This window comes from Poecilia latipinna, unplaced genomic scaffold, assembly GCF_001443285.1.
Source record: "Poecilia latipinna isolate Pla-1442-1.1 unplaced genomic scaffold, P_latipinna-1.0 Scaffold465, whole genome shotgun sequence".
In the NCBI taxonomy this organism is placed as follows: Eukaryota; Metazoa; Chordata; class Actinopteri; order Cyprinodontiformes; family Poeciliidae; genus Poecilia; species Poecilia latipinna.
The window spans coordinates 453,154-471,399 of record NW_015113081.1 but is presented as its reverse complement, the minus strand read 5'-3'; the positions used below and the strand labels follow the sequence as shown (position 1 = coordinate 471,399).

The 18,246-nt window shown below is 40.2% G+C and overlaps 3 protein-coding genes across 4 annotated transcripts; 2 read left to right on the top strand and 1 right to left on the bottom strand.

Moving 5' to 3' along the window:
* Position 1: 1 nt before the first annotated feature.
* On the top strand, positions 2–9,140 carry stt3a (STT3 oligosaccharyltransferase complex catalytic subunit A). Of its 2 annotated transcripts, none has more exons than XM_015039213.1 (18): positions 2–100; positions 2,267–2,387; positions 2,477–2,537; positions 2,616–2,737; positions 3,520–3,665; positions 4,179–4,269; positions 4,389–4,495; positions 4,570–4,734; positions 4,813–4,993; positions 5,320–5,475; positions 5,567–5,658; positions 6,184–6,339; positions 6,519–6,707; positions 7,008–7,124; positions 7,201–7,303; positions 7,388–7,576; positions 8,404–8,519; positions 8,779–9,140. In XM_015039213.1, the coding sequence occupies exons 2-18, from the start codon at positions 2,300–2,302 to the stop codon at positions 8,815–8,817; spliced, it is 2,118 nt and encodes a 705-aa protein (XP_014894699.1). In that variant the 5' UTR covers positions 2–100; positions 2,267–2,299; the 3' UTR covers positions 8,818–9,140. The 2 variants fall into 2 exon arrangements, with proteins under 2 accessions (XP_014894699.1, XP_014894698.1); XM_015039212.1 differs by lacking the exon at positions 2–100 and adding an exon at positions 1,519–1,618.
* LOC106951579 (cytoskeleton-associated protein 2) lies at positions 8,556–11,883 on the bottom strand. Its single transcript, XM_015039214.1, has 7 exons — positions 11,775–11,883; positions 11,479–11,531; positions 10,634–11,382; positions 10,233–10,557; positions 10,089–10,149; positions 9,762–9,981; positions 8,556–9,658 (listed from the first exon to the last, which is right to left on the bottom strand). Exons 2-7 carry the CDS (start codon positions 11,521–11,523, stop codon positions 9,394–9,396), a joined length of 1,665 nt encoding a protein of 554 aa, XP_014894700.1. The 5' UTR covers positions 11,524–11,531; positions 11,775–11,883; the 3' UTR covers positions 8,556–9,393.
* Positions 11,884–13,327: 1,444 nt separating this feature from the next.
* Positions 13,328–17,148, top strand: thap12a (THAP domain containing 12a). The gene is made up of 5 exons (XM_015039211.1): positions 13,328–13,553; positions 13,934–14,051; positions 14,538–14,636; positions 14,936–14,972; positions 15,066–17,148. The coding sequence occupies exons 1-5, from the start codon at positions 13,468–13,470 to the stop codon at positions 16,880–16,882; spliced, it is 2,157 nt and encodes a 718-aa protein (XP_014894697.1). The 5' UTR covers positions 13,328–13,467; the 3' UTR covers positions 16,883–17,148.
* Positions 17,149–18,246: the final 1,098 nt, after the last annotated feature.

Here is an 18,246-nt window from a genome sequence, read left to right as displayed (position 1 = left end):
ATGGTGATAAAGTTGCTAGTGGCGACAACGCCAGTTGAGGGAAAGCTAAAATATCCACCTTGACTGACAATGACAATATAGAGGATTTTGTAGACGGCAGGTAAGCTACAGCTTCTGCTCCTCTGCCATGATATTGCCCTAATTTGTTGTTGTTGTTTACAGTTTTTGTTCAGCAACTGCTGTCATGTATTCTTTGCTGATTGTTTGTTATGAACGTTGCGGTGGTTTATTTAATGTTACTCTGGATAAGATAAAATAAAAACATAGTTATGTCTTTTTATTATTGTTGTTAATAGTGAAGATGCTCTTGTTGCATTTGAGTTCCTGCTGCTGTTATAAAGTTAATGTTTGGTTAATATCATGTTGATTTCTGGGACAGATGGCCATTCTGGTGTGGTGTTGTACAGGGAGGAGCTGAAGTCCTATTTCCAGCAAACTCAGCTCTATTAACATTCATATCAGTAAGATTTTGACTTATTGTCAGGTTAATTCAGGTGATGGCTTGGTGTAGTTCCAGTAGAATTTGAAGTCTTTTCGATTCCTAGATTAAATGCTAGCTGGTTATTTCACCCTATAACAGTGTTTTAGTTCTTTTGGGCAGGAAGACCTCTGCTGCTTAGTGTTATTAGCTGTCTTTCCTCAATTTTCATAGAATTTAGCCTGTCGTTTATTCAGAGTTAAAATTGTAGGCAACCACAAATTAGTTGGCATTTTTCGCAGTTTTGAGTCTCATTCAGAGTAAGGTATTTGACACTTATTAAATAATATATGTTTTGCAAAATACTGAACAGACTTTTTACTTTTAACTAATCGAACACTTTATTTTATTTTGCTGTATGAAGAATTCATATTCAATTCAGAATATCCTATTGATCCCAGGGGGAAATTAAATGTTATCTTTCCCATTTAGATTTACTCTAATGTTATCATCGTGGAATTTTTGTTATTTTTCTACTGTTTATTTGATTCAATTTCCCACCACAGTCCTTACACTGGACTATGAAGGGAAAGAATGTATGTGTGAATTATTTCACTGTAACAAGAATCTCAAATTGTATTTATTTATTTTTTAAAGTTACAAGTTTTAGAAACATAGAAATTACTTAATTGGTAGTGCCCCACAGTAAATGGAAATTGAAATACTTAAATATTTATGAGTTTAACTTATAGAATATAAACTTTTCATCTGAATTCATGAAGTTCTTATGTATTTGTATATTTATGCATTAATATATCACTGGCGTGCTAAATTGATCCTGGAATAATTTATTTTCAGTTGTATTTTATTTAATTGTATTTTAATTATAATATTAATAAATAATTGTAATGATTTATCTACTACCTTTTGGCAATTTTGACTCTCCATCTGTATCATTTTTGACCAGTAGGTGGAGACACACTTCTTCATCTACTCTAAGGACACGTCACTACACCGCAGAGCCAAGGCAGAGAGCAAAGATTAAATGACAACCAATGAACCAATCAAATTTCTTGTAGGCTCCCGTTGACTGGATTTTGACCAATAAACGTGCACGCAAATGGTAGTGGAGGCGGGATTACGTTGTGGGTGAAGGTATAGTGTGTGAGAAGTGTATGAGTAGCAGGAGCGGCGGAGCGGGTGAGTGTTTTAAAAAAATATATTATTGAGTTCTTGTTTTCCTCGGGAATATATATTTTCTATTTGAGGTCTGGAATTTATGGAGGTTTTAAAATAAATAAATAAATAAATAAAAAAGGCGCGTTACTGGTTTTCACGTAACAGGAGCTAGCATGTTAGCCTCTGTAGTTTATCTTCTACATATACATACAGCAACAGAACTAACACATACTGTCTAATTTCTACTCTCCCCTACATGTCTGCATGCTAAATGCAGCAAACATTTTTATATCTTGGCTAGCTTTTACTACAGCTGCCGTGGAAGTTGGTTAATGCCATTTTAAGGCTAGCTTTGATTGATGACTCTGCTGCTTAAACAGATAGCAGTCTTTCAAATAGAATCTCTTTGGGCTCTGTGATTCCGCTTTAATCGTTAGACGAGATGTTTTATTGCAACGCTGGACACAGCCGTCTGCACGGGCTTCAGAGAGGCTGCTTCCTGGTTTCTGACGCCATATGCAGTGCGTGGCCTTAGCTGGTTGGACTGGAGACAGAAGTTCTCACCAGCAGCTCAGACCCTGAATCTTGACTCTTGCTGATCATTGTTGCAGTGGTCTCATAATGCAGGATCTAACCGACGTGCGCCACTGCTTGTCCTGTCCTGAACAGGTAGTACGGTGAGCTGTCCCTGATCTCACCAAAATGACCAAGCTGGGCTTCCTGCGTTTGTCCTACGAGAAGCAGGACACGCTGCTGAAGCTGCTCATTCTTTCTATGGCTGCTGTCCTCTGTGAGTCCTCTGCATCCTTTATCCTAACAGAATGGCTGGAATACGAAACAGAGCAGGTGTTTATGTTTTTTGTTGTTTCTCCTCCTCAGCATTCTCCACCAGGCTCTTTTCCGTTTTGAGGTTTGAAAGCGTCATCCATGAGTTTGATCCGTAAGTTTCCATTGATGCCTTTAGATGAAATGATGTCCTCATGCTGTTGGCTCACCCTAACTTTCTTCTAACTATCAGGTACTTCAACTACCGTACCACCCGCTTCCTGGCAGAAGAAGGATTTTATAAGTTTCACAACTGGTTCGATGACCGAGCATGGTATCCCCTGGGAAGGATCATCGGCGGCACCATTTACCCAGGTAGGAACGATGAGCTTACAGTCATTCCCTTTTCTAGCTCTTATTTGTGTTATGCAAAATTGAGGAATCCATTCACACATTTGTCACACTTGGTCATGGTGACCAAAAAGCTTTAAAATGTATATTAATCTTTTGTTTTAGCAGCATGATCTGTGCTCATAACAAATAGAAAATATTCAGTCTTTATAACCACGTTGAGAAATTCTGTCAAGAAATAGTTTTCGATGAAATCACCACGGCTACAGATGATTTAGTCCATTAAAAACCCACGTTTACTTGACTAGTAGTTGACCAGGTTTCTATTTAAAATGCTCTGCTATTTTAATAACTTGATTATGTTCCCACAAGCCCTCAGCATCATACATCCTCACCATAGCTAACAATGGCCCAGAGGTGCTTTTAGTTGATGGGGAGAACCTTTAGTGGTTGTCATGGAAATGCCAAGATGCTTCTGATTGCTGCAGTGAACTTTAGAGAATCATACGGTTTCCCTCTGTACCATTTGGCACGCTAAATATTGGCTCCCGTCCAGGCAAGTCCAGGGTTTAAAAAAGATGGATCTCAGTGCCACGTCATATTTTTACCCCAGGAAACAGAAAGTCATAGAAAACTACTTAGAAATTCCTAGAAACAAATGTTTTAGTTTCATTCATTTCAAAAATAATTTCTTCACATAGGATTTTTTTAAAATTATATTTTTCATTTTGAAGTATTTTTTTAAGCAACTTTATCAGATGTACCACGTAATGAGTTGACCGTCTTCCACTCATTTCCTTCTCCAGGACTCATGGTGACGTCGGCCGTCCTCTACCACGTCCTCCACTTTTTTCACATCACCATAGACATCCGAAACGTCTGTGTGTTCCTCGCTCCCCTCTTCTCCTCCTTCACTGCCATCGTCACCTACCACCTCACCAAGGAGCTGAAGGTAAAAACAATCCACCACAGGAACACACTCTCAGTGAAGAATCCAGAAACTTGCAAGTGAAAGGTCTTTTTCTTTTCTTTTTTCTGTGGGATATTATTTGATTTAAACAGAGCAACTGTCTATTTCTACATCTTTGTAGTATGTGTTTTATACATTAGGAAAGGACAGAATCAATTTCTTTCCTTCCTACTTTGAAATGCAAAAGTTTGAGTTCATGCTTTGTTTACAAAAATAAAGTCAGTTTCTCCTGATAGTTGCGTAATTTTGGCACCTTTTTTGATTGCGGAAACTTTTTTTTTTGCTTTTTACATAAACTTGCAACTGGCTCATTTATTTATTATTTATTTATTTATTTATTTATTTTACTTTCAGTGACTTAGTCTTTCCTCACTATGTTGGCTCTTTGCTCAGTAAACAGTCACGTCCTGACTGAGTTGTCAATGCATGTGGAATTGAAATAAAATGTAAATACTTCTTGGTTGGTCTGTAACGCTGCATGCTCCTTGTGTGTAGGATGCAGGTGCTGGGCTCCTGGCGGCGGCCATGATCGCAGTGGTTCCTGGTTACATCTCCCGTTCGGTTGCCGGCTCCTATGATAACGAAGGTACTGGACCTGCCGTGACCGCTCAGCTATTACGTCACAGTCTGCAGAAAGGTTCTGGATTGGTCACGTAAAAGTAACGTTACAGTTAAGATGCCGTCTGTATCTCCTCCCCCTCTCAGGTATTGCCATCTTCTGCATGCTGCTGACCTATTACATGTGGATCAAAGCGGTGAAGACCGGCTCTGTTTATTGGTCCTCCATGTGTGCGCTGGCATACTTCTACATGGTGAGGCCAGTGAGGTGTTTGCATGGCGTTTTTTAAAGTAAACAGCGGTGACTGTGAGGTGTGTGTGTGTTTAGGTGTCATCATGGGGTGGCTACGTGTTCCTGATCAACCTCATCCCCCTCCACGTGTTGGTGCTGATGCTCACAGGCAGATTCTCTCACCGTATTTACGTGGCTTACTGCACCGTCTACTGCCTGGGCACCATCCTCTCCATGCAGATCTCTTTTGTCGGCTTTCAGGTATGTTGCATCGCCAGTGGCAGTATTTTTGTGTATAAAAGGCTTCCATGTGACGGTGCATCTTCCCTCCCACGCCAGCCGGTGCAGTCGTCGGAGCACATGGCCGCCTTCGGAGTGTTTGGGTTGTGCCAGATTCATGCCTTTGTGGATTATCTGCGCAGCAAACTCAACGCGCAGCAGTTTGAGATCTTGTTCAAGAGCGTCATTTCTCTGGTGGGCTTCATCCTGCTGTCTGTGGGAGCTGTTCTCATGCTCACAGGTAAACAACGTTGCCAACATTCTTGACCGACAATAACGACGTTTCCGTCGACGTGTAAATATGTGTGGGTTTTTTTATACGAATTTTAAAGAACTGCATTAGAAAAAGGTGGATGGAAATGGTGAAATCGGAAATGACGTCCTCATATCAACTTTACGTTTATGTCCTTGAAGTTGATATAATAAAGCTGATAATCGAATCAATTTCAAGGATATAGACATTGCATTTGAACAATCTGAGAACTGGTCTGTGAAATGGGAGTTGATTCATTTGGAACATGCTGGATTTATTTATTTATTTTTTTTCTTGTTCTGGTTTCCTGTCAGGTAAAATTTCTCCCTGGACCGGTCGTTTCTACTCTCTGCTGGACCCCTCCTACGCTAAAAACAACATCCCCATCATCGCCTCTGTGTCAGAGCACCAGCCGACAACCTGGTCCTCGTACTACTTTGACCTCCAGCTGCTTGTCTTCATGTTTCCTGGTGAGTCGGCAGAAGCAGAGGATGCAGTCATCACAACTTGATCGCTCTCTGTGTATTTACCTTCAGATTTCCTTTCCCTCCTTTCTTGCAGTCGGCCTGTATTACTGCTTTAACAACTTATCCGACGCCAGGATCTTCATCATCATGTATGGAGTGACCAGCATGTATTTCTCAGCCGTCATGGTACGTTTTGTATTTAGCACGCTCCCCCAGTACATCTGCTTTCACAAAGGATCGTAGAAAAGGAATGTTGTTGCTTATTTTAAGTGCTAAAGGGTCAGATCAACATGGGGATAAAACGATTAATCATGATTAATCAGTTGTTGAAATAATCGTCAGTTAATTTAGTAATCGATTAATCATTAAGTGGAGTATACAGACTCAAAAAGTAATTTCCTGGAAAAAACACATTCAGAACAGTAGATTATCTAAAACTTTACAAACATATGGATTCTGCATTAAAGATGGAAAAAAAAAACATCTTTGTCTGTAAATATATTTTATCCCAAACTCCTCAAAGTGTGTGTAGTTTTAGTTCAGATTCATTAAAGGAATGCTATGTTGCTGCATTTTAAGCACTAAAATGTTTATTTTCTTAATTCCGAAATGTAATTAACTTGTTTGGATCTTTTAAAGTATTTCTTATATTGTGTAAATGTGCCCCACGTGGCACGAATTGAACGGATCGTTTTCTTTTCACGCTTCCAGGTGCGTCTGATGCTGGTGCTGGCTCCAGTGATGTGCATCCTGTCGGGTATCGGTGTGTCCCAGGTCTTAACGACCTACATGAAGAACCTGGACGTCAGCCGGCCGGATAAGAACAAGAAGAAGCAGCAGGACTCCACCTACCCCATCAAAAACGAGGTGAAGTCAGAAATCACTCACCTGTTTAAAGCACTTTCCACTGAAGGCTGAAGGAGAAATGCTCTGGCGTTTCAATGAGCTTTACCGTTTATGTTGCCATTAATCCTTAGCGTTTCAGTCGAAGGAGCATCTTCCTTCAACAGTAACGCGTTTCTGATGCGTATGTGTGTACCCTGCAGGTTGCCAGTGGGATGATCCTGGTCATGGCTTTCTTCCTCATCACCTACACCTTCCATTCCACCTGGGTGACCAGCGAAGCCTACTCCTCTCCCTCCATCGTCCTGTCCGCCCGCGGCGGAGATGGCAGCCGCATCATCTTTGACGACTTCAGAGAGGCCTACTACTGGCTCCGCCACAACACCCCTGAGGTCAGTCATAGAAACGAGGGATGGGGAGAGGTGGTGGTTGTTAAACGGGCAGTATATGAACAACTTTTTTCTTAAGCTTTACATGATGTTACAATGTTATTCCCTAATCTAAAACATACCTGGAGTGTTGCTGTGATTCTCTTTTGCGTGTTTGAGAAATCCTTTAATCTCCTACGGCAACCACTCAGTTGTGCAAAACCCCAGTGTGGACCCAGTGCCGCCTTTGGACGCAGCTCATCCTCTGAGCTGCAGATCCTTTAGACATGTTTGCTAGAGTAAAGCGTTTTTCTCCTCTCTCAGGATGCCAAAGTGATGTCGTGGTGGGATTACGGCTACCAGATCACCGCCATGGCTAACCGGACCATTCTGGTGGACAACAACACGTGGAACAACACGCACATCTCCAGGGTTGGACAGGTGAGCTTTACGTTTATAGATTTTTGTCGCGTCTAAAGCATTTCGGTGCTGACTGCGGATGTCTCCTGTGCCGCAGGCCATGGCATCCACTGAGGAGAAGGCCTACGAGATCATGAGAGAGCTAGACGTTAGCTACGTTTTGGTCATATTCGGAGGACTGACTGGCTATTCCTCAGATGGTACGTCATTAAGCTACATTTCGGTACTTTGTATCTCTAGTTACTGTGTGCTGAGTCTGATGCAAGCATCTCTTTACATGACAGACATCAATAAGTTTCTGTGGATGGTCCGCATTGGCGGCAGCACGGAGACCGGCAGACACATCAAGGAGCATGACTACTACACTCCCACCGGAGAGTTCAGAGTGGACCGCGAGGGTTCGCCCGTCCTACTCAACTGCCTCATGTACAAGATGTGCTACTATCGCTTCGGACAGGTCTACACAGAGGGCAGTAAGTCATCCGAGCAGTATGAACTGATTAGTCACAGGCCAAAGAAGAAAATGTTGACCAACATTAACCTCCTAGATTTTTTTTTTTTTTTTTACACTAACGCAAATTGTAGTATCTGTAGGGATTGCACTCAATAGTCATTTGCGATGATGTGGTAATATATGGTGTAGCTTAAAATTTTCTATTTCATGCACTTTAATTAGCATGCTTTTTATTTCTATGTAAATGGAAAACTAATCTCAGTTTAGAGACGTAATCCTCTACTACACGATCTGTTCTGTTGGCTAAAATATTTTTTGTTAAAAAAGCAAAGTAACATTTTATATTAATTAAAATACTAGGTAGCCCATAAGAACCTATTTCTCTAGATATTGTAAAAAACAAATTTGAAGAATTGCCAGAATTTAGTTCAATACCTTTAGCCATTTATGCCGTCAGTGCACCCTCTAGTGGTCTCAGATAAAAATACATTGATTTTTATAATTGCATCTTTTTGAGATTAAAGTTCTCAAAAGATCTTTACACCTTTACATTACTGAACATGGCACATCTAATTTTTTAAGTCTTGATTTCTTGTGCTCTTTAGATCACACTATTTTTACAATTACAATAAGAAAAAGTGAAAGTATCCTGCCTGGAAGCATTTGTTTTAGCACTTGCCCAGATTAGCTGTTGGCACCAATTGTGCAGTGACGGGCTCTACTGTGATTGACGGACTATAAGAAAACCTGTCTGCTGTTGTTGCAAATGCACATAGTTTAAGACCTAAAATAAATACTGATTACTGCTGCAAAAAGTTTCCACTCAGACTGTGCTGTTCTCTGCAGAGAGGCCACCTGGTTATGACAGAGTGAGAAATGCTGAGATTGGGAACAAGGACTTTGAGCTGGATGTACTGGAAGAGGCCTACACTACAGAACATTGGCTGGTCAGGATATACAAGGTGAGTCTGTTGGGATTGTTTGAGGGAAAACTCCAGTCAAGGTAAAATGCATTTATTTCAAACTTCAAATTATTGGTGCAACAGTTTCAGACAAAATAAGCAGCAGCTTAGAATGTACACAGGCAATTCAGCATAAATAGAACATGTTGCATTGCAGCTTTCCACTAGGCAGTCATCAGTGAAAGCTTTGAAAATGTTAGTCCTGGAATCAGATTAACTCATCGTCTTGTTTCGGGATTCAACTTTTCTCTTGTTTCAGGTGAAAGATCTGGACAACCGGGGTCTTTCGAGAACATAAAACCTTCAGGCAGCAACGTTGCTCTTCAGCCTACAGCACTGAACATCTTCCCATGGGAGTCGGCGGACGGTTGCGAGAAGTACTTTTTATACTTTAGGGAAGAAAACTGCATCAAAGTGATTTTGGTTCTTGAGTTGTTTTGGGGTTATTTGGGTTTTAAGAATCTCCGTTTTTACCTGAAGCTGGAGTCAAAACATCCTGTCTGATATCAGGACGTATAATTTTCCATTGGGTGTGTAACTGAAAGCAGTGTTCAATTAAGAGTGCTTTGGATTTTTTTGTTTTTTTACAATGTGATCAATTAAAGTGGGATTGATTGTGAATTGTGTTGAATGCCTTTTTTGTTTAGTCATTGCAAGCTCTTAGTAGAGCTCGCATCCTAATTTTCTGAGTTTAAGTTTCTGACTTTTAAAACAACAGGACGTAGATTAGGTGTCATTTTATACTGAAAAATTGAGTAACTGTAGAACATAGTTCTACAGTTACTCACACTTACTTTAGGTTAGTAAAACAAAGTGTACCTATGTAGTGTGCCATAGCTTAAGTCCTTTACATTTCCGTATAAAAACTAAATACTTAGTATGTATTTTGATCCGGCAGCTCCTGCAGAAGCGCAGGGTTCTTCCTGTAGATGTATGCATTAGGATCGTCGTCCAGCTTCACCAGCTCGGCCAGCGACGACACGCATGGATCGTGATCGGTGAGCATTGTGGGCAGATGGGAGGATTTATGGTGGATGCGACTGGACCGGCGCACCGGCGTCAGAAACTTCAGGTCTTTGATGTTGCTCTTCCTCCTCGATGCGCTCGCACTCACCTCGCCTTCAATCGTTTTCTTCACACTACATGGTTTCAAGAGTAGAGGGGGGAGGGGGGGGGGAAACAACTTAGAATGAAGACAGGAAGCAAACAAACAGTGATGCAAATAAAAATGTCTGCACTTACCTCTGCAAGTATGGCGTGGTCTTCACACTGTATTTGATAACTGAAGCGCTAGTTAGGGGTGTGGTCTCCATCACATCATCACTACCATCATCTTCTGAATCATCCTCACTTTCCTCAACATCTTCCTGCTTCACTTCCGATTCCTCTTTAATCTCGGTCTGTTCATCCTTCTGCTCTTCATCTCTACATTCTTCTGCTTGGTTGCATTGTGCATCAGCATCTAAATGAAGCAAAATGAGAATTATTAAAATAATCTTGTGTGGGTTGTATTATGAAGTTACACAAAATCTTGACTTTAAATTCACTGCAGTAACCTTGACAACGTACCATCAGAGCTTGCGGATGGAATCGCCATGGCCTCCAGGGCGTCACAAAGGTTCACAACAATCTGTCGACATGAAAATACAAGATTAGATTACCTTCTAACTTGGTGTAACATTTTTAATCCATTTCCATAAGAAATCTGCTTACATCATCTACTCTGCCAGGAGGTTCAGACAGATCTGCCTCAGAGTCGTCCAGCAGATCCAGTGTTGTGTTCATGATCCCAGGAATTGGGCTCTGTGCACTACCTCCTTCTCTCTGAGTTTCCACAGAGGGCGCTGGGATTTCATGCTGCATGCCTGGGTTGGGTTCAGCTCCACACTGTGCACTGGGCTCCAGGTCAATATTCTCTGGAACCTTTGGATCCACTTTTACTTTTGTAGCAAGCTTTGTTTTTGGAGGTGCTTTGGTTGTCATGGCAGGTCTTTTCAGAGTCTTCCCCTTGGAGGCCAGCCACTCAGCCAGTTTTGCTCTGCATGAAAAGAAGGTTTAATAACTGTAAGGTTGAGTAAAATACATTTTTGCTTCTGTTTGCATGAATACTTTACCGTTTTTCTTCTGCAGTCTCTGCAGCAACTCTGTACTGACTCAGTGTGCTTGAGATCCCAGGTCTACTGGCTTTCTTGTCGGTCACTGGAATCTTCGGCTTTGAGTTCTGACCACCTCTTGCTTTAGCGGCAGCCACAGTTGTGCTTCTGGATGTAGCAGGTGGTAGCGTGGCGGCGAGGGTTCTGGTGGGAGGTCGTGCAGAGCAGAACCCAGCAGGGCGACAGTTACCGACGGGGGGCCTGCCCACCTGATGGGGTTGGTCAGAAACTGACTTGGACCTCATTGGCACTGGCCTTTTGGCGACTTGCCTGGACACCTCAGTTACAGATTTGGACCTGTTCTTTATGGCTGTGTCTTTGACCTTTTCGCTCTCTAGTTTAGGTGCTGGTGGCTTAATAACTGCTGCACTCAAAGAATCACTTGACTTCCAAATAGAGCCAATTTTTGACTGAACAATTCTGCCTTTGTACATCCCTGGAGCAGGTTTTACTGACTGCTTTGGAGCTTCAGCCACAGCGGGTTTGAGTATTTGTGCTTTGACATCTTTAGTATCTCTCTGGAACTTTCTTTGAGTCTCTCCAGACACTGGCTTCCTACCCAGCTGTTTACCCTTTGCCTTAAGAGAATCATCCTTGTTGAAGACATCCTCTTGTTTGTTGGCTTTGATTTGGAATGGCACAGCTGATGTAGGGCCCATTTTAACAAAGGATTTTGCTCCAGTTGGAGGCTGAGTGTTCTCCTTGTTTCCCTAGTAACGTTAAAAGAACATAAGTGTTAAATCGGGTGTAAAAGCCCAGGGAGCTGATTATACTTTCATTTAATAAGACTTTTATCCCGAACTCACCTTATTATTGGGATGTTTTCGTCGTGAAATTGTGATGGTGTCCATAATGTGGCCTAAAAATTACAGATGCAGACAGTTAGCGGCAGAAATACACAAGCATGACTTTAATATCTAAAAAGTAAATACGTCATGTAATCGATTCGAGATATACGTAATCTGGAAGAAATACGTTGACGTATTTAAAAGTTTGGACTAAAACAAATAGTAATTTATTCGGCATGTTATATGCCTGCATCACCTTAAAAAATACTAGTCATTACTTAACGCACACAGACTTGCAAGAAATCTTAACTTACCTTGCAACGGTTGGTCCAAACAGCTTTACACCACTGATATCCCCCACAGTAAGCCTCTGTCTGAGGAAAACACGCGGATACAATTTCATTTGACTTCGCGCTTATTGCTTTACGATTGGCTGGCTAGTATCGCGAGAATTTAGAACTAACCAATAAATTGTCAAACGACAGTTGCGTCATTACGTAGCCTGAGCGGCTTCTACACTACAGCAGTTTGAATGTTTGAACCCAAATAGAATTCCAGAAGTACTGGTCGGAACACACCCATTGTGTTGCAGTTCTGACTGAGGCAGAGGAAAAATAGAGGGTAGTGAAGATAGACTAATGACATTAGGAGTTTTTACACGGAATGCTTAATGCTGCACATTTCATTCTGTGTGTGTAAATGATGTTTCCAGGTCAGCAACCGTCTACAATCCACAGTATAACAATGGTCGCTCTATTTGATTTAGACGCCGTGTTTTTTTTTTTTTTTTTTTTTTTACATATCTACAATATGACTGGAAAACCACAACATAAGCAGTCAAAGTTCGTAACATGCCGAGACATGTTTTTTTTTTTTTTTTTATCTTGGGAAAGTGGCAAACAAATCTCGCGCTAATTTCTACTTCGGCTAAACGTTGTCTAAACCAACCGGAAGTTAACTTACCTTCAAAATAAAAATAAAACATGGAAACGTAAGCAAAAACGTGTAGTAAACAAAGTCTGATTGTTGAACTTTTTAAAGATAAGGGTTAATAAATTAGAAATGTGTAAATTCTAATAAAATAATAATGAATAAAAGTTCATTTATTTTAGTAACTTAATTTTCTAAGTAAAATATTATGTGGGTTAATTACACAGACTGACTGATTTTCCACTTAAAGTTATGTGGGCAGTGGGCTTAGTAAAAAGTATAAGTAAAACCCCCTTAAAGGTTTTTATTTTTACAAGGTTCTTTTAATCTGATGCATCAGACCTTTAACAAGGGCTTACCATGGCAGTATCCCTCTCAAGCCAAAGTAATCTGCTCTGACCTAAACCTTAACCCCAAGGATACTAGACACACCAACTAAAACTCATCCCGTGTTCAAAGAAAACCTTCTAGTAAGGGCAGACCAATCGATCTATAAATCTATTATCATTTGCATGAATAATATACTGCTCAAAAAAATAAAGGGAACATTTCACTTTAATTTTGTGTGTGGCTCCAAATCCAGGCCTCCATTGGTTAATAAATTTGATTTCCATTGATGATTTTTGTGTGATTTTGTTGTCAGCACATTCAACTTTGTACAGAACAAAGTATTCAATGAGAATATTTCATTCATTCAGATCTAGAATGTGTTATTTGAGTGTTCCCTTTATTTTTTTCAGCAGTGTATAAACTCTCTAAGAGGCCAAATCCTCCTCATTATACCTCTAACTACAAAGTTGCCCTAATTGAACTTCAGCTGCTCTAAATTAATGTCATATGAACAAAAATGCAATTTTTGTAACTTTGAAATTATGTAGGTGGTCTTCTTGAACCACACTGCACTCATCAAGTTCACTTTTCAGAGGCTTTTATAATTTTATTCTGAAGGCAATAACCGGAAGTCTTAGTTCTTCATAGCCTAATGCTAGATCTTCATAGCTTGGCAGCTAACGTTAGCAGTCGCCTCTTTCTTCAAAAAGTCCACGAAAAATAGAGTTTTATTCCTAAAAAGTCACCATGCAGAACCACTGCGTCGTGCTGGACTGTCTCAGTGGTATTTCAGACTTTCAGGCGCTCTTCCGGTTTCCACGAGATCCAGACAGGTAAGTGATGCTAATGTAGCCAGGAAGATGTGCATCAGTTAGCATAATATCGGTTTCGCGGGTCTAATAATGTCTTTTAATGCACCGCTGCATGTAAATTGTGTGGCTTTGTGAGCTCCATTAAGATTTTGTTGTTATTCCATAGTTAAATCCTAATATCTGTAGAAATATCCGCAATAGATTCACAGTGAACTTTTGTGCATTTAGTTAAAAATGGACCAAAACGAACGAAGAATTCCGGAAGTTTTTTCAGCAAAAAGATGTAAAATTGAAATTATTGCCGTTTAATCTTCCATTGGGATCAATAAAGTATTTTTGAATTTGAATATGTAGGAACTCTGTAATATGCAACATCATTGTATAGCTGGTGTGTTCCTCAGATCGCAGAAGTGGGTTGAACAGTGCCAGAGGGATGACCTGAAGGAGAAATCAGCGGAGCAGCTCTACAAATACTACAGACTCTGTGGGAAACATTTTGAAGCATCTGCATTTGATAGTGTAAGTTCTGTGCTCAGTTTGGATGGCTGTGTTGCAGATTAGAGCGTGATCCAACACTACATATATGTAGATTTCTATTTATGTTTCTACATCTCTACTATGTATGCTTTTAAAATAATTTATTTCTGTCATTATAAATGTTTACACATTTCTCCAGTATTTTCATGCTAATCTACACAATGTTGTTTCCTCTCTTCTTTATCCTGTAGAATTGATTGATTTCATTTTCACCATCAATATCTTGACTAGTTTCATCAGTGTATTGATTAAACTTTAGTTGATCATTTCTAGCCTTTAAAAGTCTGTCTTCCTATTTTAATCTCTAAGGTATCTTGGGTTACACCTACTTGGATGAAAAGAACTCTGTGAATAAAGTTTGATTGATTGATACAATTCACTACCACAATGGTGGTATAAAAGAAGTCTAAAGTATATATATATATATATATATATATATATGGATTACATTGTGTGCTTTTGTTCCAGGATGCTCCAGGTTCTGTGTTGAAAGCTGATGCTGTCCCATCTGTGTTTGATGGTCCAGGCCAGCCTCAGAGTGGACAGGTGAAGCATGGTAAAGAGACGGTGGGTAAAAGAATGATTCATTAATTATAGTGGATGTCAAATGTTTACATCATCTGTAATTGTCTCAAAATGTTGACAGCTTTTTGCAAATGCATGTTTTTTTTTTTTACATTTGCCAGACAAACAACACCTAAACATAAGATTTTTTATGTTAAGGTGAATGGTACAACATTTGTCACACTAGAGGGAGATGATGTTTTAGAATGATTTGTCATGGTATATTTAATGTATTTACAAAAAATTATTTTTAACTGCTTTTAATCTAATTTCACTTTTGATGTGTCTGATTTTCTCTGAAGACAAAAGATAGTGAAACTGAGAGAAGAGGAAGGAAAAGTAAGATGAAATAATGCATTTTTTTTTATTTTAAAAAATGTGTTCCAATTGTAACCAAAATGTTTTGTTTTTTTTTTTGTTTGTTTTTTTAAGGAATGAAAAAAGCTCCAGCAGAGCCTATTACTGAAACTGTCCAGAATGTACCAGAGGAAGATGAAGAGAAAAAGTACCTCAAGACTTTATTGGAGGTTCTTCTACTTCTCGGAGAGCAAAGCATTCCGCCATTTGCACCGTGCAATGGGAAAGATGATGGCTTGAAGTCATGTAATTTCCAGGCGTTGCTGGAATACCGCCTGAACTGTGGCGATGAAGTCTTAAAGAACAAGTTTGATTCTTCAAGGCAAAACTGCTTTTCCAACGAACTCGACATGCTAATCACGGTTTGTGAGCAGTATGTGCGCAGTAAGGTGATCGAGGGAGTCAAGGAAAATGGCTTTTTCTCACTGCTCACCAGCGAACCGGTGAAGATCTCAGGAGAATGGTGCCTTCCGGTGTTCCTTCGTTATGTGGACCAGTTGAAAAGCCATCAGGAGAAGTTTGCGGGGTTCTTGACCTTTGAAGGAGACGAAAATGACCTGGCAGAAAAACTACTATCTGAAATGACCGATAGATGGGGTTTAGATATGAGCCAGTGTAGAGCGCAAGCTCACGCCTGCTCTGGGACCCACTCGAGAAAAATTAAAGCATTTGCTTCCAAATTGGTTGAGAAGTACCCCAAGGCTTTACTGACATTTAGACCTACTAATCCGTTGACCCTGGCTCTGGCCAACAGCATGGGAGTGTCAGGGGTTCAACTCGTCCTGTCCACCTTTAAGCAGATAGAATTGTTTTTCTCTCAGTCACCACTACTGCAGGTGGAGTTTGAGCATGCAATTTCCATCTTCTACCCAGACAAAGAGGACAAAGCTGAGGAGCTGAAGAAGATCTGCCGGACCGGCTGGCCCAGAAGAAATGATGGGTTTGAGGTGGCACTGGATGTCATAGAGGCACTGTTGCTCTGTGTGGACAGCGTCCACGACAACGAAGACATGAGGTGGAATGACCAAGTCACCCACAGTGCTTTAGAGATCTCCAAAGCCTTAACTGACTTTGAGTTCATCATGGCGTTAATCGTGCTGAAAAACGTGATGGTGCTCATCCAGGCGTTTGGGAAAAACCTCCAAGGTAAAGCGGTGGACATCCATTCAGCTACAGCCAGCTTGACCGCCGTGCTGCAGTCCCTGAAGGAAATGTCCGACAACATCGACGTCTACCACGACTTTTTCTACGACGAAGCCGTCAACCTAGCGGCAGCCATGGAGATCCCTGTCAAGGTTCCTCGGTTCTTCTCGAGGAAGCGTCAGGGAGAACAAGGAAGCACTCAGGAGGATGACTACTACAAGGAGCATGTGACGGTTCCTGCGGTGAAGCACGTCATCGGCGAAATGAATGATCTCTTCTCTCAGGATCACATCAAGGTCTTGGGGTGTATGTGTCTGATCCCAGACATCATAGAGGGGAAGAAGTCCACTCAGCCGGACGAGGAGAGCATTCAGGTGTTCAGCGACGACATCCCGAATGCAGGAAGTCTCTCCGCTGAGCTGCACTGCTGGTGGGTCAAATGGAGCAAGAAAGGCAAAGGCGAGACATTTCCCTCCAGCCTCCATGACACGCTACAGCTGGCGGACGTCAAGTTCTTCCCCAACGTGATGACGGCTCTGAGACTCCTCAGCATCCTACCCACGCTGGCTCTGGAGGACAGCTCCGACGTGGCGTTCAAGCGTTACCAGATGTACATAGAGAATATGCCTGACAATGTCAAGTCAAAAAGCCTCGCCCTCTTCAACATAAACTACGACGTTGGGTTCGATCTGGACTCCATGGTAGAGCTCTACCAGAAGACGTACCCTGAAAGGCAGGAAGTCTCTTGAGCTTCCAGAAAATGTTAAACTTTATTTTCTGACCCTCAAATGAAAATGGAATGTTTTGTACTTGGTTTTATTTTTTATGTTGAAGTGTAGACATGAATATGGTTAGATCTGTACACTAGGTCTCTATAGTTTTCTTTTCTTCCACTGTTGATCAGTTCTCTAGTAAAATGATAATTTGTTCTGCTGTTTTGAGAGTTTTGTCCAGATTTGCAGAAAACATGCCCAGTCTTGAATTTGCAATTAAAGAGAAGGAATTTTTAAATTCACTTGTATTGTTGTCATTCTGCTTTTATTTTAGGGTTTCCTTACTTAGCTTTCAAAATATAATTTCTGGATGTGATTGTAAAGTCACACTGATAATAAATAGTTTCTAATTATTTTACCAGAAGCAGAGATTATACATTATAAACATTTAATATGTTCCATGCCTTTGAAAGGTTTTCATATTCCCTAACATTTTTCACATTTTTTCAAAAAATACAAACCATTGTATTTTGTTAAAAATGTATGTGACACGTTAACATACTGGGAAGAGTAATTATAAAGAGGATATTGGGGAAGTGGTGTTTGTATTCATAAAATACAACCTCCTCGTCTCAATACTTTGTAGAACCATATTTCAGTGTGGTTCTTATCACACTAAGTATTTTGGCAATAACTACTAACTTTTCACATCTGCTAACTATTTGCTAAACAACTCAACCTCAGTCAAATTGAATGGAGTGCGTGTAAACAAAACTTTTGCCATACTAACACATAATGTGTTGACCTAAACCTTACAATTATAATGCTGTATGTTTACAGCTAATGCTGTGTGTTCATGACTCAACTCTTTAGCAGCCTTAAACAGTTTTTCCCCCAGTGTTGGTTTGTATTTTATTTAAAATCTTGCTAGAAGACAGGAAAATGTTACAGAACTGTTTTATTCTCTTTCAAATCAGTGCAAAAAAAGTCAATGTGTGGATAAAATGAACTAGTCAAAAACTTCAGTGATTTTATGTGGAATGATAATGTTGAAATCTAGATTTTGCTTATAAGAAGCATTTCCACAGTTCAATTTAATGAAAATCACTGCCTTATTTTATGGTTTATTGTAACAAATATATTCTCAACTGGCAGTGATGAAGTAAGGGTCATAAAGCCTTCACATTAGATCAGAAGCAGATGTTCAACTGCTGATATATATATTTTAAACAACATATTGAAATAAATATTGAAGCCATATTAGGAGAGTCAATGTGATTATCAAAATACAAAAAGGCTCTTTTTGGAGTATTAGGGCCATAAAAACAAAGAACCCCCCCCCCCCCCCAAAAAAGGTATAAAATTATGAAGAAAAAAAACACAAAAAAAAAAAAAAAAAA